The sequence below is a fragment of the Corticium candelabrum genome, chromosome 10 (genome assembly GCF_963422355.1).
Source record: "Corticium candelabrum chromosome 10, ooCorCand1.1, whole genome shotgun sequence".
NCBI classification, from domain to species: Eukaryota; Metazoa; Porifera; class Homoscleromorpha; order Homosclerophorida; family Plakinidae; genus Corticium; species Corticium candelabrum.
Window position 1 is genome coordinate 5,797,132 of NC_085094.1, and position 21,448 is coordinate 5,818,579.

At 40.1% G+C, this 21,448-nt stretch overlaps 2 protein-coding genes and 1 long non-coding RNA gene across 3 annotated transcripts; 2 read left to right on the forward strand and 1 right to left on the reverse strand.

Moving 5' to 3' along the window:
- The first annotated feature begins 223 nt into the window (after positions 1 to 223).
- LOC134186245 (leucine-rich repeat-containing protein 40-like) lies at positions 224 to 6,297 on the forward strand. The gene is made up of 18 exons (XM_062654158.1): positions 224 to 577; positions 1,162 to 1,235; positions 1,296 to 1,425; positions 1,488 to 1,611; positions 1,667 to 1,717; positions 1,778 to 1,866; positions 1,928 to 2,031; positions 2,222 to 2,290; positions 2,350 to 2,440; positions 2,499 to 2,544; positions 2,665 to 2,752; positions 2,825 to 2,932; positions 3,002 to 3,112; positions 4,219 to 4,293; positions 4,358 to 4,427; positions 4,488 to 4,600; positions 4,663 to 4,808; positions 6,158 to 6,297. Exons 1-17 carry the CDS (start codon positions 251 to 253, stop codon positions 4,769 to 4,771), a joined length of 1,779 nt encoding a protein of 592 aa, XP_062510142.1. The 5' UTR covers positions 224 to 250; the 3' UTR covers positions 4,772 to 4,808; positions 6,158 to 6,297.
- LOC134185328 (low-density lipoprotein receptor-related protein 4-like) lies at positions 5,525 to 21,353 on the reverse strand. The gene is made up of 24 exons (XM_062653110.1): positions 21,235 to 21,353; positions 20,451 to 20,576; positions 20,253 to 20,381; positions 19,195 to 19,317; positions 19,094 to 19,117; positions 18,893 to 19,026; positions 18,176 to 18,438; positions 16,922 to 17,319; positions 16,635 to 16,793; positions 16,472 to 16,565; positions 16,346 to 16,409; positions 14,413 to 14,503; positions 13,943 to 14,056; positions 13,766 to 13,888; positions 7,916 to 8,047; positions 7,827 to 7,853; positions 7,629 to 7,762; positions 7,299 to 7,561; positions 6,847 to 7,244; positions 6,148 to 6,267; positions 5,982 to 6,084; positions 5,878 to 5,926; positions 5,766 to 5,822; positions 5,525 to 5,709 (listed from the first exon to the last, which is right to left on the reverse strand). Exons 1-24 carry the CDS (start codon positions 21,293 to 21,295, stop codon positions 5,647 to 5,649), a joined length of 3,249 nt encoding a protein of 1,082 aa, XP_062509094.1. The 5' UTR covers positions 21,296 to 21,353; the 3' UTR covers positions 5,525 to 5,646.
- On the forward strand, positions 15,039 to 15,730 carry LOC134186246 (uncharacterized). The gene is made up of 3 exons (XR_009970936.1): positions 15,039 to 15,096; positions 15,150 to 15,468; positions 15,525 to 15,730. It is a non-coding gene; the product is annotated as an uncharacterized LOC134186246 (long non-coding RNA).
- Positions 21,354 to 21,448: the final 95 nt, after the last annotated feature.

A 21,448-nucleotide genomic window follows, 5' to 3' on the forward strand; every position in this document is an offset into this window, starting at 1 on the left:
AAGATTAGTAACAGATCTAATAGATGAACCAATCAAACATAGCAGTTTTTTCATGCTACAGTTTTGACTATTTCCAAACTATATTAACTAATCATGTATAACATCATATTGTAATATAATCATACTGTATAAATAATCACATATAACATTTTTATTAATTTATTTTAATTAATTAATATCACGTGACTGTGTAGCCAGAATCTCGAGGCTGTTAAGGTGCGCTTCGGTTCACTACTCAAAATTCGTTGCAATGAGACGTGGCGCAAGAGACTGGGCTCTGAAGGAACGCAAAACAGACAGCGGCGGCGCTGTTTTTGGTACTCTAATTCACCAAGCCAGAAAGAGTGGGCAGCTAAACCTCTCGAATCGTGGCCTGGAGAAGGTGCCCGATGAGGTTTTGAGGATGTACGAGCCTCCACAGTCGAAATCTGAGCAGGCGGCTGCTGCGTCATTTGCCGTCGGACGTGAAGAGAGATGGTGGGATCAGGTGGACTTGACTAAGTTGATTTTAGCATCGAATTGTATCAGGGAGATCCCTGAAGATCTTGCTAAATTTGGTGCTTTGCAAGTATTAGATGTGAGTATCAATTGGCTTGCTTATTTGTCTGCTTGTTTGGCTGCTACGTATATACATATTTATTTAGCTTTGACGTTCAGTGTGTGCAGTTGAGCAGTGCAAGCACACACACACACACACACACACACACACACACACACACACACACACACACACACACACACACACACACACACACACACACACACACACACACACACACACACACACACACTCACACAAGTCTCATCCCCAGGTCCACTTTTTGCTTGCTTGTACGTGTTTTGCTACGTATACATGGTACTATGCCTTGTGGTGAACCACGCGTATGCCTTCGAGCAAGCAAAAAGTGGACCTGTGGACGAATCCACACACACACACACCTGGAAAATTCCGCCAATACCCACTATGGGCTTTGGCATTGCAGAAGAAGTTTCTGCCAGGAAGTGCGGTCATTTGCTTGTGACAGGTCAATATTCAATGATACCCACACACACATGCACGTGCGTGCGCGCACACACACACACACACACACACACACACACACACACACACACACACACAGAGGCTATTGAGTACTCATTTAATTAAACAAATTTTTGCAGCTACACGATAATCAATTGGTGTCATTACCATCAACCATTGGAAAGTTAAAAGAACTGCGGAGACTCAATATTAGGTATACATGACACACAAATCAGCGTGTACTGATATTTTATTATCTGTCATACACATGCAGTCATAATCAACTGGCAGAATTACCTGGAACTGTTCTGTCGCTTGTAAACTTACTGCAGTTGCGCTTGGAGCACAACAAGTTAACCAGACTGGAAAACTACTTACAGCATTTTGAACATTTAGAAGAACTGGTTAGAACAGTCTAGTTGATGTTTGAATATTTGCCGAGAGTGTTTCTTTGTTGATTCTACAGGATGTGTCTCATAATCAACTTCGTAGCACCGAGGAATCTCTTGGTTATATGAGCAAGCTTAAAAAACTTAATTTGTCTCACAATTCACTTTCTAATCTTCCATCAACTGTTTCAAATTTGAGATGTGACAGACAGTAAAAATGTTGTTTGGGCTATAACTAATTTTTGTTATTGTAAAGGTTTGCAAGATCTGGATTTATCTAGCAATGGATTGACTGAAGTGCCTTCTAGTAAAATGAAGAGAATGTTGTACGGTACATACGTCATTAACAACTGACTTGCTACTGTAGTGTCTGGGTTGGACAAACTAGAGAGACTTGATTTGCAGCAAAACAAGTTAAACACATTACCGGTTATTTCTGGATGCTCAAGACTCAAGGTTAGTGGATGTGTGTGCTGTTGTTGTGTGTCGTGGGCGGCTAGTGTTTTGTGATGTGAAGGAAGTCTATTTGGGTGGGAATGAACTTGAGATGCTTTCCGGCGATTGGCTTAAAGATGCAGCGAGTGTTGTTCTTCTGGACATTAGAGAGAACGGGATTACAGTGTAATTTGTATTGGTGTTTTTGGAAAGCGTATTTGTTATGGAGGTGCACACGCACATGTGTACATGCACGCATGCACACACACAGGCACGCACACCAGTGACGATATATATATATATATATATATATATATATATATATATATATATATATATATATATACAGTTTGAGTTTATTTGTTGCCTGTTGTAGCATACCAGTTGAAATCACGTTGTTGGTTGGTTTAGAACGGCTTGATGTTTCTAACAATGATATATCTAGGTACCAGTCACATAAATTGTTATTATTGAGTTGCATCATTTGTTTGTTTCTCTACGTAGTCTTCCTTATGAAATGGGCAATATGTCATCATTGAAGAACATTGTGCTCAATGGTAATCCTTTGCGTGCTCTTAGGAGGGATGTCGTGCAGGTAGATGGGCACTTGATGTGCTTTTGAGTTTGTGAGTTGTTAGTATCTTGATTGATAGAAAGGAACACAGGCTGTTCTCAAACATTTGAAGAGTCGTATTGCTGGTAATTGCATGCTGCTATGTGGTTTTTCTTTTATTGGTTGCTTGTATTTATTTATTTGTATGTCCAGCTGCCTGTTTTCATTTACACATATTTCTTGAATTGTTTTGTTTGTTTTATAAGATTTAGACAGTTCAACGAAGGAAATAGGGGCTCTATCAGCAACTTCAGTTGCGCTCGAAACCCAGTTCTCAAAACGAGTCAACTTGAGGTCTGTTGCCTACATGATGTCCTTTGTATGCACACTACATTAAATGTACCAAAATGTCTTACAATGTGTTAGTAACCAGAAACTTACTCAGATTGCTCAAGAGACAGTTGATGCTCTACTACAGGCAAGTGTTGAAACACTTGATCTCAGCAAAAACCAGCTTTCATCGCTTTCACCTTGGTATACTAACATTTCACTCATGCATTTCTAGCTAGCTGATTTTGTAGCATGGACTTGTGTACTCTTCAGGATATCTCAGCTTCAAGGCACTCTCAGCGATTTGAACGCCGCTCACAATAAGTTGGCTGTTGTGTGTCCTGAGATCAGGTGTTGTGTTAAACTCACACGAATTGTTCTAAGGTGACTGTATTTTGTGTGTGTATGCAAAAGGTGACTTTCTCTGCCTTTTTGATACAGTATACTCCATGCACTGGACTATAAAAATACTAACCTTATGTAACAGCATCATGTCTTTCACTAGTTGGAAACTGTCACTATACCCTAGGCGCCAACAAAATTGCATCAGTTTATGATCAACACGGTGGTATGATTGGTATTTTGATAAGGCTGTGTTGCACAAGTTACTGGTATGCCAAATATGTTTTATCCTGGTTACGCCCACTTCTTGTGCCAGGTGCCAAAATCTCCTAAAGTACCGCCTTACTTTGTTGACAAACAAGAATTTGGCACCAGACAATGTTTTGGCCTAGCAATTACAACTGACTATGGTAATGTGGTCTAGCAAGCATTGGTCTTTCTAAGTTGCCTTTGGACTCAACAAAAGCTCTGCATGTAGCCGATCGAATTTTGCAGATTTGTAGTTTTCCTAAGTTTTATTGTTGTCTATAACTCTAACTACAGTAGTACTACACGGCGGTTTGTTAGGTTTGTAAGAACCTACCAGTTGACTTTGAATCAAATTTGAGCTATTCTGATGTCACATTAACAGTCTGACGTCGGTCGGAAAACCAAGTGGCAACTTAGTGCACAGTCTCGTAGTCTCTAGTTGCCGATATTTCAGTGTCATAGATGTTGTTGATCTCTTTATAGTGGCATCCATATTGTTGTGTGAAATGGGTTGTTCTACTGGCTATTACACATAACTATAGCATAGGCGTAGGAATCGGGGCCAATGGGGGGCTCTTATACCCTCAACTTCTCCAGCTGTCAAGTGGCCTGCTAACATGCAAGGATGACAGACCTATTAACATTGACGTGACATACTAACACTATAGTGTTAATTAATGTTGTTTCCTGATTTTTACTGTGCTGCATGTATATATGATTACTTAATTAGTACTACATTTAGCCTTGTTGTACAGAAGCACGTCCACTTAGGCAAACTTGTGCCCCCTCAAACAAATCTAGGTTCCTATGTGGCTGTACAGCATGGAAGCAAACCGAGCTTAGTTGCAATATATGAGTGTCTATACCACATTGTGGTGAGTCGATGTTTTTGATTATAGTAACAATTGCTTGGTTGATCTGCCTGACATGCAACCTCTTCTGTGTCTCTTAGAACTAGTTATATCAAACAACAGGTAATTTCTGTTTGCTGTTTGTGTATCATCGAATGGTATACTAACACAAGTATCCATAATATAGGTTTCGACACATTCCAGAAACTGTTTATTGTCTGGTTGGTCTTGAAGTTCTTGTAGCGAGTGACAATCAGGTAGTTGATAAAAATCAGTTACCATTGCAAGATGTACATCGACAATATCGACTTTCTTAGATTTGTGATATTAATGTCAACGGTCTTCAACAGCTTCCAAAACTAACAGCCTTGGATCTTCAGAACAATGACATTCAACAGGTGCCACCCGAGTTGGGACTTCTTACACTGAGGTAACTTCAGTCATCATGTGTATAGCAATTGCTACTGTTTACTTGTGTATTGCTGTACTTAGATCATTGCAAATCAGTGGAAACCCTTTTCGCATTCCTCGTCCCGCACTTCTTGCCAAAGGAACGCAATCTGTGCTACAGTATTTGAAAGATAGAATACCAACACAGTAGTGAATTGCACCAATCATCGAACAAGTCTATCCAACAGGTTTGATTTGTGTTTGTATAACCTTTCTACTGGACACTAGTTGTGTGAGAAGAATTATTTATAAATTATTATTATTTCTTGGTGTGTACACCCAATATAGAAGCATTGCGAGTTTACCTAATGGTACATACGAACAACAGAGATTGCAGCACGGCAGCCAGCGGTTTTCTGTGCCGTATTGATGAAGTGAATGGCACATATTGTGAACCAGGCTTTAAAGTGAACAGTCTAATTCATGTTTGTAAGGTCTTGTTGAAAATAGACAATAGAAATTAACTGCAACAGTCAACACGAAGTCAATCATTTTCTGACTTAATTATAATTAATTAATGAAAAATTGAGAGCAAATTTCTGTCAAATCTCCTAGAGGGTCAGATTACATAATCAGGTCTGCGTCAATTCACCTAAACGTTTTTATCTGAAAATATCTAAATTGGCATGATTGTCATCATTTTCACTATTCAAAATAATCATGAAATTCAATAAACTGTTCATGATAGAACTCACAAAAGAATCAATAGGAGTTCTAGACACATCATTTCTTAGGTGGTGCCACCAGTGAGATGTTGTGTTGTTGTGAATTTGTACAGTAATTATAGTAATGAGTGTAGTTTGATAATTGATAAAACCAAATACATACAGTATGGTAATTGAAGTATCTTTCTTATGTAACACTACCAAGGCAAAAACTAAGGGCACTGCATGGGTCTTTGGGATAGTCTGTAGCTGAACCATATACATTACTACATTATTACGGAATACAGTAGCTATAAAGTGAGTAAGGAAATCTACAGCGAATTAGTTAAAGAATAAACAGTGTATAGAAATCATATCTAAATTAAATGACTGTGCCCTTAGGTTTCAGGTTATTGCCTCCTTCAGCAGGGAAAATCTGATGCTCCTACATTAATAATTAAATAAGTCAACACTAAGTTGGAATGTTGCTGATACACTTACCACCAGATCTGGCACATTAATGTTATTGCTGATGTTGACCACAACTGACTCAGCATTCTACAAAAACTTAACATAATAACTAGAAAGCTGAATAAAAGAGAAGTCAAATTACATCATTGTATTTGGTGTAGAGCGGGTTATCTAAACTTAGTCCAAGTTTCCTGAGAAACAAATAGAGTGTTAGAACAGATTCAAACGGCAGCAATAACTACTAACCTCTTCTTGCAATACCAACAAGCAACAATTAAGATGATGATCGATATCATCACAAGTACAAGTCCACCAACACAGCCAGCAATGATTCCAGTCTTGTCACTGCCTATTGTTAGATAATAGAAATGTTAATTTATTTAATTACTATAGTCAGTATTAATTTTTGTACTTGTGCTTAGCCCTGAGTGAAGATGATCAGACGATGGCGATGATTTAACTCTTGATGACTTTGTTTGTACAAATGAAGATGGTTGTCTTGGCCCAGCCTGAGTTGGTACAGTGTTTGCAACTAGGAGCAGAAAATAATTACAATGATATAGAGCAATGAACAATTTTACTCTGAATACAGTGTCAGCTTAACGGTAACAAGTCTAATCTGGTGAAGCAGCAACAGTTTGAATGTGAGCCACTTTCAGTCGTTTTCACATCCATTCAGACTCTGCATAGTGTTAGCAAATCTTGTTTGTAGATAGAGTTGTACCACATGATTGCAGAGCCACCTGGTGTAGTTGCTCTGAATAAAGCTTAATTGTATATGCCATTAGCATGTCACCAGACACTTCAGTGAGACACAAACATTACAAGTAAAGGACCAAAGTTTACTGATGTGTTGTATAAAATTTGGAAGTAGTCTAGCTTTGTGGGATTCTGCCTATAAAAGCAAAGACTAAATGGTTGAAGAAGGCCACCATGCAGCTATTATCTCACTTTCTGCTTGGGATTAAACCTCTACTCAATATCATATTAGTTACTTGTACCGTAACTGCAGTTTTGGTCCTAAACTAACAAACCATTGGGACAGTTTAATCTATGCTTTGTAATGGATCAGTTGTGTAGCGTTTGCCACATGCTTAGCGTGCATATATACCTGGCTGACGTGAAGAATGGACCACTTTGATGTCTTTGAGTGCTGTTTGAGTTAGTTGTGAAACGACAGTTCTCGTGGTTTTTCTGTGTTTGTTCACTTGTAAAAGAGCATTGTCTCCATGGTCAGTACAAAACAGCCAGTCTCCTAACAGAGTTAGTCCAAAAGGGCGGTTTAGTGATGACTGGACAATTTGAACGTTTTTCCCTTCAAGATCACAGCTCATGATTCGGCTGTCCTTCCCATCAGCCCAATATAATCGGTTTTCTTGGTAATCTATAACTAGTCCGTTTGGATGGCCAACAATACTGACATCATCTATCAGAGTAACTCTGTTAGTTCCATCAATAGTCACTTTCTCAATTTTGGGTACAGTGCCCCAATCACCAACATAAACGTATCTAAAGACATGAACCTGATGGTTTGTAATGAATCGATTAGACAAACTATGTTACCCTGGTGAAGACATCGGGTCAACTGCTATCCCTCTTGGACGGTCCAGATCTGTGTTAATTATAACTGTTCTCTGTTTGGTATTGATATTATATCGTCCCACTTGACCTTGATCATGATCTGTCCAGAAAACGTAGTTGTGAATCCAGTCAACACACAATCCAGCTACTAGTTTGATGTCAGTAGATACTACAGTTTCAGCATGACCAGGTGCATGAAGAGAAGTACCATAGATCTTGTTTTCAATGCTGTCTGACCAATAAACCTTAATTAAAGGAAACGTGATACACTTATTTGCTCATAGTTAATTAAAAGCAGCAATTTCTACTTACCATTTGCAATTTCAAGTGGAAGTCTAGTGCCTCTGGAGCATGAAGACCACTCATAAAAACATCATGATGAGAACCGGACACAGTTATGTTTCGAATCTGATGATGGTATGCAAACAAGATGACCGGTGTAGGACCTATGATTTGAACAAGCAATAATCTTGATACACATACAATGTCTAATAGTGTAAACTGTCTTACCAGGTACAGGTGGGACAGTTGGGTATGCTATAATCAAAGTACATTGACTAATCTACTTGGGAACAAAGGCGAAACAATTGGTTGCTTACTGCAATTGCTTTCATCTGATCCATCATCGCAGTCACTGGCTCCATCACACTGCCATTTCTGAGGAATACATTTGCCAAATTTGCACTGGAATTCATTTAGCCTACAGTTTTTGGGTGTAGGTTGGATGCTACCTGCAAAGAACAATTTGCAGCTTATAGGTGTGTATCATCGGAGACCACAATCACTCTTAGGGTTTCATGTCCCATAGAATGCAGTCTTGAAAAATCAACAACAACTAGAATCACAATGGAACTCTACCCCATTGGAGGGGCTGGCGATGCAAGCTATGATTGAACAGTAACCTAACAAGCTAGTGTCTGAAACTCCTGCCTAGAATAACACAACGCTCTTGTCACTTAGACCAGACCAACTAAATTTTATATGTTATATTAGCATTTTTTTGACATAACAGGGCCAACGGAGCGGCAGCAGCAGCCATGGCCACCCCACTTTTTGAAAACTCGACTTCAGCCAGCGAACGATTGCCACATACTTCCGGTCTAAAGGTAAAGCTGATTAAATAAAATAATATATTTTGTCATCTACCGGATTGCGGCTCTACTAATTTGGTGACTGTTTTGAAGTCTCCTATGACTTCTCTTTCACTACCTGCACTATATTCCCCGACCTCTGGGACAGCACACTGTGCACATGCTCACTACTCATGGACGTGTGCCAACCCACCCCTAGCGTGCGCTAAGCCACACCCTGTAAGGCGCGCTAGGCCGCTCCACTTTTAAGTTGCTTCCATTGGGCCTGCATAACCATATGGGCCAAATAAAAAGCAATTACCATGTGAGGTTTTAAGTATGCACATTTCTCGTTGCATTGCCTACAAGCATTACGAAATGATAAATCATTAAGGTGCCACCTTGAAGTGTATGAAGTGGCAGAGAATCTTAAACAGGGCTCAGTGGCATACTTAGCTACATAAGTTCAGTGAGGGCGTGGTCTATAACTAAACCTTACTTCAATAACCAGTTACTTCTGCGACCATGATATTTCTGCAAATTCTGCGGAAGAAATCACAAGTGCACAAATAAAATTCGCAGATATTTAGACCTATCCTCGGAATCCCTGGAAGTCACAGTTCCAACACATGTACAGAGCATGATTTACTTTTCTTCTTTATGTAGCAGTATTGCTACACAAATCGCAACTTGAGTAGCAGTAATGCAAAATTCTGTGCAACCATATTTTTGCAAAACAAAGCATTTAATTAATTAATTAACGAACTAAATACCCAGACAGCTCATGCTTTTCAAAAAGTCTGGAGAGGACTTGGGAACTGCAGTTAATTAATAGCTAAGGAATTGAAATGTGCGTTGTTAATTAATTCCGGCTAGTGACATAAACGGTCCAGTTTAGCTATGAACTTAGGTTCAAAGGTTCAACCAATGCTTCGACTACATAACCTTGCTAGCTACAGCTGTTTTTCTTATCAATCCATAGTTCAAAGTACGTCCCGTCAGCTTTCAAGTAGTGGGCATTATAGCGGTGGCTTTGAAGATACTGGTGTAAATAAAAGAGGAGGGCATGGCCAAGCGCGTGTCATAAGTTACTAATAGTGTCCTAATAAAGAACCAATCACAATATTCATTAACTGATCTGGCCTCCTCCTTGTGTGCAATGATGTTGGAATCAACTTGCTAGGACGTCCGCTTCGAAAGATACGGGTTTTTCCCCATGTCCTCTCCAATTATCAAACAGTCTACTGGCACAAGTTCACGTGGAAAAGCTGTGCTGTTAGTACTTCCCATGTTTCTGTTGACAGTGCTGTTTGTGTTGACCTTTGGAAAGGTCCCATGCAGCTATTAATTAATAATAATAATAATAATAATAATAATAATTATGTCGCTATGCCCCTCCATAATGGGCAAGTGGGGTCTTTACCCCCATCTGGGCGCCCACCAACCCGGCAGGTGAGCCCAGCGGGGTACATGTTTCCGTGTAGTCCATACGGCGATCAATGACTAGCCAATTCGATATAGATTGCAGGCATTACGGTGACCGTGTACTCGATACAGCACGCCTAGTGGATATCAACGACCACCAGGAAAGCACTGGACGTCATCGTCAACGGACCGTTCGCCAGACCACAGAAACTCCCCAACGACTGAAACGAGTCATAGTCTCATGGATAAAGCTAGAGAAACATGAGAAAGAAAGACAGACAAGTTTCACAATTTACTGTCGTCACTGGGGTTTGAACCCCCAAACCATGGAGTGGTAGCCATTGTCGCTAACCACTAAGCCACAATAATAATATATTTCAATTCGCATCCAGATAGGACACAGAACTCTCTGGAGTAACAACAAACAAGAACCACACAGACAATTTAGTAACAGACATTGTAGCTCGACAAGCAGTAGCACAATTATGTATCTATATATCTTTGTAACGAGTACTAAAAATGTTCATCTCCTCATTAATACCATGACATAACATACTATGTCTGTACACATGCCAGGACATCGAACCAACTAATCTGTTCTGTGACTCCGTGGCTCTCTTCATAAAGCGCAACTGTAAGCATTTCATCTTGACATCCGTTTCTTCGAATCCCGTGAGCCTTTGACAAAGCAAGTCCCTCTGTGACATTCCTAATCCTCTTCTGACCCCCTTTCGATATGCCTTGTTTACTGACGACCTGCTAAAATTCCATAGACGGCTACCATAATTCAGGACAGGAAAATAATGCCTTCTCCACGATATTCATCCATACCCTATCGTTCGTGCAGACTCCTCCCAACCGTGACACAACTGAATTGGCTGCTCCATAGAAGCGTCTGACCCTTCTTTCAACAGCAGCTTGATTCCCACAGCCCCTGTCCACGACCACACCCAAATGCACAATTTCTGACTTGAATGTCAATATACAGACTTGGATGTCAATATACAGACTTGGACAAAATTATAAAGGGACACCCCGCTGTGGGTATGTAGTAACACAATAATTAGGTCACAATTTACCAACTATCAATATTGTTAAGAACTTAATAGTTACCGCGTTGATTGTTAGGTTTCTTGAGAATACTGTAGACACTAAATTGTTTTCTTTACGTTTCCCATTGCGGAAAACGAGACCTAAAAGTGTATGACGTCATGACTGCGTAAGCGTCGTAAGTTAGACTCTCTCTGATTTTGTTTAGTGGCTTCTAAAAAAGCCGGTTTTAATAACGCGAAGGAAAATTGAAGCCCTTCACCAGTTCCTCAGTACCGAGTATTCCCGCCTCTCGCCCTCCTGATTGCGTCCAAACGTCGCGGAACACTTTCTGCCAAGTTCCAGACATGCGCGGCTGGAATCTGTTGCCACGCCTCTTGTAGAGCATTCCAGAGCTCAGCTGCAGTTCTCGGTTCGCGACGGTTAGCAGCAGTCTTGAGTTCATGCCACAAGTTCTCGATTGGATTTGCATCAGGCGATTTTGGCGGCCAGTCCAACAGTGTGACGTCATGCTGGCGTAGCCATTGTCTTGTTGACCGAGACGTGTGGATTGGCGCGTTGTCCTGCTGGAAGACAAAGTCGTCTCCTATCAGTGCCGCTGCGTCTGTAAGCATGTGCTCCCCCAGTACCTGTCGGTACACCGTGCTGTCCAAACGACCTTCCAGTTTCACCAGAGACCCCAAACCATGCCAACACATCGATCCCCACACCATCACACTAGCCGCGTGCTGGACCGTACGATCACAACATTCAGGGAGAAATTCCTCACCTTTGCGACGCCAAACGTACAGAGTACCATCGTTTCCTATGCTGACTTTTGACTCATCTGTAAAAAGAACAGATTTCCAGTCATCCAAAGTGCATTGTGTGTGAGTGGTTGTCATCCCAGTCGCAAACGCCGATGGTTTTCTGTTAGCAGTGGGTTTTTTCTAGGCCTCCGAGCGTTCACTCCTGTCTCACTGAGACGACGACGGACTGTTCTACTTGAAACCTGCTTGCTGGTTTCATCAGCCAGCTGATACGAGAGCAGTCGTGATGTTGCTCTGCGGTTCTGCAGTGCCATTCTCTTCAGTCGATGATCTTCCCAGATTGTCGTTGCCTTCCCACGTCCAGATCGTTTTTCATAATCGCTGCTGCCATGGGAAAGCCGTTGCAGGCACTGATGAACCGAATTCCTGGAGCGGCGGACAAAAGCTGCGATCTGACGCACAGAATGGCCAACTGAGTGAAGGGCTTCAATTTTCCCTCGCGTTTTTGGACTCGACTGTTTGCCTCGAGGCATCGCTGCAACTCGTGAAATATCGCACGGAACAATACTCTGCAACTGCGTGCAGCTGAACGTTCAGGCTAACTTATCGCCTAAGTTTGGCGGTCTCAAGGGCAGCGGTTTTAGTGCAGCTGTTATTTTGGCGGTAGCAGTTTGAGATTTTGCTACGTAAAACGTGGACTGGAAGTGGCATGTCAATGTTCTTTTGTTGCTATAACTTTTTTAGTTTTTGTCTTAGCAAGATTTTTTTGTAATTAATTAGTGTCGCATGATTTTTGAATACGTTGAAGTTTGTTTATTGATTAAAATAGCAAATCAATTCAAATTGTGATGACACGCGCGAAATCAATGCGCAAAAACAGATGATTCGCCTTTTTTTCATAATGTTGATAAGAGGACTCACAAAATTGCTTTCACTCTCTACTACAGAGCATTCTTAGATTGTATACCAAGAATGAGCATCCAAGAGGGATGAACGAGCACAAAAACAAGAAAAGTAGGAATGGCCGTCTTCCTTCTTCAAATCAAACTAGATGCGCAGTAGGTAGTAAGTATAGCTGCAGTCTTGAACTCAAGCTATGTTACATACTAACAATGGCGCAATCCATGAAAAAAGAAATTTGAAAAACATCTGGTTTTGCTAGAGAAAAATTCAGTGCCAAAGTTAGACTAGACCCAAAAATGCCAGGTGTCCCTATAATTTTGTCCAAGTCTGTACTTCCGTTTAACCATAATTCTGGGCGGTTAAGAGCCATACGCTTGTTTTTACCAAAAGTGATTGCCACACTCTTCTTGTTACTAAACACCAAGAGTGTGGATCCCAATTGTTTAATTGTTTTAGTTGGTGTTGACCTTCTACTACTATAAATAGAACATTGACTACACTGTTACTTACTTTTGTTCCTTTTCTACCTTGTTAGGTAGTTACAGTGGAAGTTTCAATAGCTATGTTGTTTCAAGTCCCTGTTTCTGTTGCCATTCCTTCTGCTAATGAGATTATAGTTTGAGCAGGTGTTCTGCTAATGTGCTTAGTTTCATCTAGCATGACCACTCAAGAACAGATGGTTCACACTCAAGTACAGACGGTTCATACTTAAATAACGATATAATAGTATGCAAGGGTGCACCGTTTATGAGCTTGTTAGTTAGACTCCTACTGTACTTGGATTTGACATTCTGATTCTGCATCCCAGTTTATGCTGACTTTCTTTCGCAACATACAAAAATTGGCTCGCAAACTGCGATTCGACACCAGATAAATTATGCCCTGATGTACCAGTAACTGCCTTTCTGTTTGGAATGCCGAAATTTAATTTGCAGTAATTAAAACGTTTGTCTAAATTCTCAAATCGCAGTAATTTAGGACAGTAGAAATCAATTTAAAACACAAGAATAGGCCTGGCAATGGCACTGCAGAACTGGATTGCTAGAGTAGGCGAGTTCACCTTATTGACAGAAGCTAGAGTCAAGATATAAGTCAGCGATCCTCCCTTCTCCTCCCATCTCCGCTCCCCCTATGTTTGAAAGATTAGAAGCAAGAATTTCGAAAATACAGAAACCGCATGAAATTAGACAGAAGTGCATGTGCAGGAAGATGTTTACATATTACTGTCTACTAAGCGTCTACCACGACTTACCGCATCTCCTGTCTGCTTCATCAGAGTGATCATTGCAATCTGGTGCTCCATCGCATTCCCACTCCCTTTCGATGCACTCACCATTGTCACATGCAACTTGATTCGCCATGCAAGCCGACGGACCTGTAGACGACCAAAACGTGAGAAATTGCCCCCTGACAGCTGCACTCGCCTTACTGATACAATTCTCGTCTGAATTGTCGCCGCAGTCGTCATGCCCGTCGCACACAAGAACGGATGAGATACAATTTCTGTTGTCACAAGTATATTCGTGTCCATTGATACATCCATCTAATTAAACCCCGTGAGTAATGTGTACGTAGAAAGACACAAAATGCGAAAGTAACCATGCAGGAAGTGGTTGCCAAATAGTACAGAAGTATCGCTCTCCTCGTACACACCCACCACACACCTTCCAAACATGTTACCCAGCTTGCTGACCTCACACTACGCTTGCAAGATTGCAACGACACGCACTGAATAGAGCAAAAGACTTACAACTATATCGTGCGCTCGCATTCGATCCGAAATCGCGCAAGAATGCACTGCATGCAAGGTCGACATGCACACATGCACCTAGTATTTACACATTAAAAATTAATGATGTGTGATGCACTCCGTCCTTGCAATATCCCAACGTAACTTACTGCTCAACGAAGCGCTTGATCGCAGAAACAAGGAGATAAATGTCCAGTAACTGTAGATGCCCCCCATGCCAAGACGTGACCGTACCAAGTGCTATGCCTCTGGATACGCCTAGACAAATATTGGCTAGAGACTGTGCCAACCAATCACTGTCGAGGTATGAGTGTGTATATACTGTGGCGGCGCTGCTGGAAGGCGTGGAAGCACTTGCAAGGGGCGTCGTCACAACTTAGCTCACATTTCGTATGAACGGAGAATTTCGGTACCTTTTACTACATTCATTAAATGCACATCTCTAAGCCTAAGAGAAATTAATGTCTAGATATCAAATTTGGCAGACATCGTCTAATCGGTCTAGCTATCTACAATAGAGGTAGCTGTAGCAATAACCGACGGAATGTTGAGGGCGGGGTTAAGGTATGGTTACGCGAGACTACTAAATAGCCACTCTGTCGACCTGTGGATATACAGGCTAGACATCGATATAAACAAGACGCAGCTTGCTTTCCACAGCCACGCGCGATCGAAGGTATGCAGACAGTATCTTGTCGCGCCGAAACACGAAACAGTAGGGTAACATGTACACGTGACCAACATGCGAGCAAGAGACCTCGCCCACGCGAGTCAGTCTGCACCACATCACTCTGCCACATCACAGAGCGGTTTGTCGTGATGCTGACCGAAAAGTATATCCATTGTTTATCAACAGAACTTCTAGTAGCATTGACGTCTCTTGCAGAGAACAACAAACAGTCAGCCTTTAAACAACAGATAGTCTTGGCTGTACATGTAAGTCGACGAATGGATTCGCCTATGGCAATGGGTCTTACGTCACCATTCGGCTTGGGCAGAGCGATTAGTCTTGATGAAGAAAAGAGGGTGACAGCTGCATCAGGTAGTATTCCTTTGGCAAAGCTGAACAGGCAGAAAAGAGGCCATTCGCAGTTTCATCATTTTCCAGCAGGACTTTAAAATGCTCAAAACGCCAGCTACTAGGGCCAGCACCTGATCCTCTTGGAGCTTGTCTAATGGCATCGCAGAACAATGGCCTTATCAAGGTGATTGACTCACAACTTACATTAGGTAAAAGGGGAAACTGTGATGATCTCGGTAGGTGTTTTGAGGCCAACTTCTGCGTTGCATCTTCAGTAGACGGAGTCAAACCATTGCTGGTTAATCTAGAAATTAATCTGACATGTACTGCTGTTGTATTCTAGTGTATTGTATTGTATTGTTGTATTGTTCATTAACAGCAACGTACTTGATTAAATGAATAGACAACAGACTTTAGACAATAGACAATAGACTTTAGACAATAAAATGACCTCAAAAATTGATTACTATAATTACATTAGATTAGGTGGTACAATTTCTACTACTAAAACATGTGGGTGAGGATTGTACATATAGGAGTTTGGATCTAAAAAACTGGATGGGTTTATCCACTAAACGTACGTAGTAAATATTTTAAAGTAGTAAATAAAAAATTTACAAGTAAAACTTGAGAAAAATTTTACGTTATGATAAAATTTTAAATTTTAATTGATGAACCTATCATGTACTAAGGGCTTAATTTAAGCGACCACAAATGCTCAGTTCATTCACCTATATCTGATTTGTACTATCTTTCAGCAGAAATAGAAATACTAAGAAACATACTATCATACTAATTCTGTAGATAGAAATCACGTGACATATTATATACATTGTCAAATATGCATTCTAATCCATTAAAATTCATTCGTTCTCAGTCAGTAGTACAATTCATACACGGTGATTCCCTAATACTTTTGATAAAAGACGTTTCACTTAGACACCAGTTCCTTCGTGGTTCTTTGAATTTCCATTAGTAGCTGCAGGAAAATTGGATTTTTTCTAGAAAAAGAAAGATATATGACTGGATGTCAGCTGGTGCTCTTATTATTGTGCATTTACCTGACTTGCTGTATTAGCATAATTTGGGTTGTCAATAGTTGTTGTTATATTTGTTGATCCTTTCCTGAAATTTATGTAGCAATGATGATGGAAGATGACTACAATAACTGCTGTCTGATAGCCTACCTTTTTCTTGTAAACAAATATAAACCCACAATTACAAGAACTAATACAACAACAACTGCACCAGCAACTGCACCAGCGATCAATCCAGTGTTAGCTGTAAGTGAACACAGTATGGTAAATATACAGTTATGTTTGGAGGTTAATTGTAGAATTAGTTGCTTACAAGACGAGTCGGAGTTTTTGTGTGTCTCCACTGCACTGGAAGGGTGTGGTTCTGCTGGGAGTGATGATTTAATGTTATTAGCTGTCGGAAGTACATTGTTTTTTGAAGTATCAATTTTGGGAGTGGCCTTTGTTGTAGAAGTATGTGGATTAGGAGAATCTGTAAAAATACATACACACACATGTAAGTACACATGGACATGCATACATGTATACATGCATATATATATATATATATATATATATATATATATATATATATATATATATGTCTTGATGGACTAGTACCTTGCTGTCGTAGTGGATGAAGTATCTTAATATCTTTTACTGTTCCTGGAGACAAGTTGTTAAGTACAGTTGTCATGTAGCTTCCTTCTTTTGTCATTCGAATAATACTCTTTTCTTGCCAATCAGTCCAAAACAACCAATCTCCTAATAAGGTAAGTCCGAATGGATGTCCAAGGGATGAACGGACAGGCTTTGCATCTTTGCCATTTAGGTTGCAGCTCATAATCCTTTTGTCTTTGCTATCAGCCCAGTAAAGACGAGATTCCTCAAAGTCTATGACTAGTCCATTAGGATCTCCAACTACGTCGCCATCATCCACCAACACGTTTCTGTTCTCTCCATCAACGGTCATTTTCTCAATCTGAGGACTATTACCCCTTTCACCAAAGTACACATACCTAGACAGCAGAACTTAAGCATAATTGATTATGAAGAAACTGTATTTACATCTTACATAAGAAAACCATGCTACTGCACACACAATGTCACTTTAGGAGATTCATAGCTCTGTATGCATTGCATGCATTAATTTATTAATTCCCTACTTGAAAGGTCAAACATGATTAGACGGGATATGTACAGTATACAGAGAGTCTAGGTTTCTAGGGATACGTACAGTATACAGAGAGTCTAGGTTTCTGGGTATATGTACAATATACAGAGAGTCTATTTTTCTGTTATACTTTGCACAATGGTTGCTATGTTTCAGTCAATATAAATGCTTTATAGAATGCTTATCTCATGTTTTATAGTTGCTTATTGTTAGTGATACTTTACTTACAGGCAAAACTATTAATAAACTGAAAGCTTGTTCGTGATCTTTGATAGATTTTACATGAGCGGTCAACAATGAAATATTACCAGAATTTATCATTTGTACTTATAGTATCTGTTTGTTACTGCATTAGAGCAGCAACAGGAGTGCATGTAGCATTGCTATAGGAGACCCAGTGGTTAATTAGACCATATTGAATTATATTACTGATATCTTGTATGTATGTGTACTTCATCTTACTACTTCTCATGTTTGTCTAATGTAAGTAGTTCTCGTTGTGCTATGCACACAGTAGTGTCTCTCTAATTGCAGAAGTCGAACAGCTGATATTTGATGGTTTTATTTACAAAGATTTGTTGTTGCGATCAAAACAAAAATTGCTATCTTCTGCATTGTAGAAATAGGAAATCTTTATAGAATTGGTTGTTACTTGCAAACTTATTATCTGACTGATTCTGCAAAAACATGCAATACATTACCCTGGTCCATCTGATGGGTCAACGACAATTCCTCTTGGAGTATCTAGGTTTGTGTTCACCAAGGTGGTTCGTATATTAGATGTCAGATCATAGCGCTCAACTGTATTCTTTTCGTCATCTGTCCAGAAGAGGTAGTTGTGGATCCAATCAACACAGAGTCCGGCCACTTTGCCAATTGAACCAGATACAACAGTTTTGATTTGTCCAGGGTTGTCAAGTGACAGACTGTAAATCTTGTCATCAGAATTGTCTGACCAATACAACTGCAACAGCAAAATTGTGTAAACATATTTTAGCAACATTGTTTATCAGTTGTTTAATTCATAAAATTTAATTACCAAATGTTTAATTAAATAACAAATTCTTTAACACGTTTACTGACTTTACATTATTTTGAACCCTTACATAGAAATGCATTTATTTAGCTTGTCAGTAACATCCATGCAGTAGTATCCTCAGCACTGTCCTATGCATGCAGGCAGTGTTTGCCACCCAATTAATTTAACCAATCATGTCAAACAATAATGACATGCCATGGGTAAACCTGATAAGCTTGGATATTGTAGCTAGCTAATGTTTGTGTGACTAGAATTTAAGATTATGATTGCAAACTGACAGTTTCTTAATTTCATTCATTAATATGATGTAGTACACTGATTCAGTAATTTAACTGCCAACAATTACATCTTTAGCTCAAATTGAAGTCTTTTGACTTACCATTCGTTTTGACATGTGGAAGTCCAGAGCTTCAGGATCGTTTAGACCATCTTTAAAGAAATCATACCTTGATGCATCAACTGTTGTATTGCGGATTTGATGGTGAAGAATAAAATAGAGTTCAGGTACAGGACCTATAGATAGCAAAGGGAACACATTAGTCTACTCAAGATGAGATGCATGAACTGCATTTCAATGTACCAGGAAACGCAGGGGTGACGGTAGCTGAATATGAAACACAGGATGTGAAGACATACATTAATGCACAAGCTAGCAGAACTGGTACTTTGAACGTTACTCACGACAATTAGCTTCATCAGATTCATTTATACAGTCAGGAAAACCATTGCATGTTCGATTATTGCTGATACACTCATCTGATGGACCACAGTCAAACTCCTCTTCACCACACTTTGGTTGTGGATCTATTGAAAACACAAGGTTTTACATGAGGCCAAATGTTTGCTTAATTATATTATTATGTGTCGTGCTCAACCAGATCGGTCTAGTTTGTAAAGTCTATTACAAGTACAAAAGCAAACCCTGCTTCAGAAGTACTTACTATTTGTTATTATTATTATTATTGTTATGCTTAACCAGATCAGTCTGGTTTGTAAATTCTATTACAAGTACCTGAAGCAAACTTTATTATTAACTGTCAACTGCTGACCTACTTTTAGTTGATTTTGGATTGATTAAGTAAGATTGCATTTTGCTTGCATTCAATAACAATCATAATAATCCAAGTTATACAGATGCTACCATATAAACACGTGCCCTAGTTGCTGAATGCCCTAGTTGCTGAATGCCATTAAAAGGAAAGTAAAACAAGTTGAGACTAACTTAGTAAGTAAATCTAATATTGGCAAAACCACCCAGGCATTAATTATATACAGACATGCATAACATTATTATGTTTACCTTGCACCTTTGTTTCTCATTTGGTTACTGGCATAAGGTGTTCCATATAAGTCAGTTTATTCAACAGATCTTGTTTAATTTATTACAGCACACAGAATACATGCTTTGAATGTTCAAACATTTGAAGTAAACTTGGACACTGTGACAGTAGCTGCATCCCAGAAAAATGTCAAAGCTAAGCCTTGGGAGTAGGAGTAAAAGATTAATGTTGACAGCTTCAATATTGCTGATGAGTAATAGCGGATGAGTAATAATTGACTAAGTAAATTGTGCAGGTCGAGTAACTTAATTTGGAAGTTAAAGTGGAAATTGAGTAACTCAAGATTGGCATACTGCCATGTCCTTAGCTATCTGAAAGCAGCTTTAGTCCTGTAGCTTTTAGTTATACCGTTCTGTCGATAGTTTACGTAATTACTAACAAGACTCGGTGATCACTTACTGCATCGTTCGTCAAATTCATCCGAACCATCACTACAATCGCGAGCTCCGTCACATTCATAGTGTTTTTCAAGGCAAGCGCCATCATCACATGTAACTTGGCCTACTTGGCAGCTTTGATCATGATGTTCTGCAATAAGAAACACAGCGTACATCAATGTATGTCTCTAGTGTTGATTAATTTTTTTCTAAAATTTACCACACTCTTGTTCATCTGAAGTATCTCCTGGTCCACATTGATAGACTTTATCACAAACATACTTTGCGGCGATACATCTTTTGCTAACTTTACACTCAAACTCATGTGCGGCAACGCAGCTTTCACCTGCAACAGTCAGTATATACTGGTAACAACTTCACCTCTAGTATATTCGATCCGTGCGTCTGTAAGTTAGTACTAAGTAAAAGAGCCGTTGATCGTGCAAACTGCATGTTACTAGCTAGGCGTGGCGCCACTGGCGCCACACAACATGGAATGTGTATTCATGAAGTGAGCGGTGGCATGCGGCGAGAGCGCTCACAAATGAGGGGCATGTGGTGGGTGTGTATCCTGAAATTGCGTAAGTGGTTGGCGCACCCCTCCTCCGCCCTTCCACTGAGTGGACACTTTTAGCTACCTGTAACTTGCTGGCACTCGACCAAAACCCCTCAAAACAAGGAACGCATGAAAGCATATCTACACTCTACAACTTGTGTTAACGTTGAGACTAGCGTTGTAATACACATCGTGTTGGTTTACCGGAAGTATACGTACAGTAGGTGCGACGCCATGTCTAGACTAGGTTTGGTGTGTACTCCGCCTATCTCACTGCTGCATCGGTCTAGTTATATCAATGTTTTTCCTTGCGTTCAGTATCGGGCAAGCGGCAGATGGAACTTTCTTTGCCCTGCTAGATGACTTCATTGTGTGTGTACTGGTCGCGAGGAGCACACATCAAAACCAATCCTAATCAACACACAAGTGTCACAACACGACAGCTTACCTTTTGTCAGCAGCGTTGCAAGAAGCACGATGAGAAACCAGAGCGATAGGGACCGAGACATGTGGATATTCGGAATGCAACTGACAGGAACTGTTGTGCCCTAAACAAAATATTACCTAGACACTGTACTGTAGTAACTGGCTAGAAAGCCAACCAATAGGAGACGACAACGACGAGTCACACCCATTTGGCTGGAATCCAGACGTTGTGATAT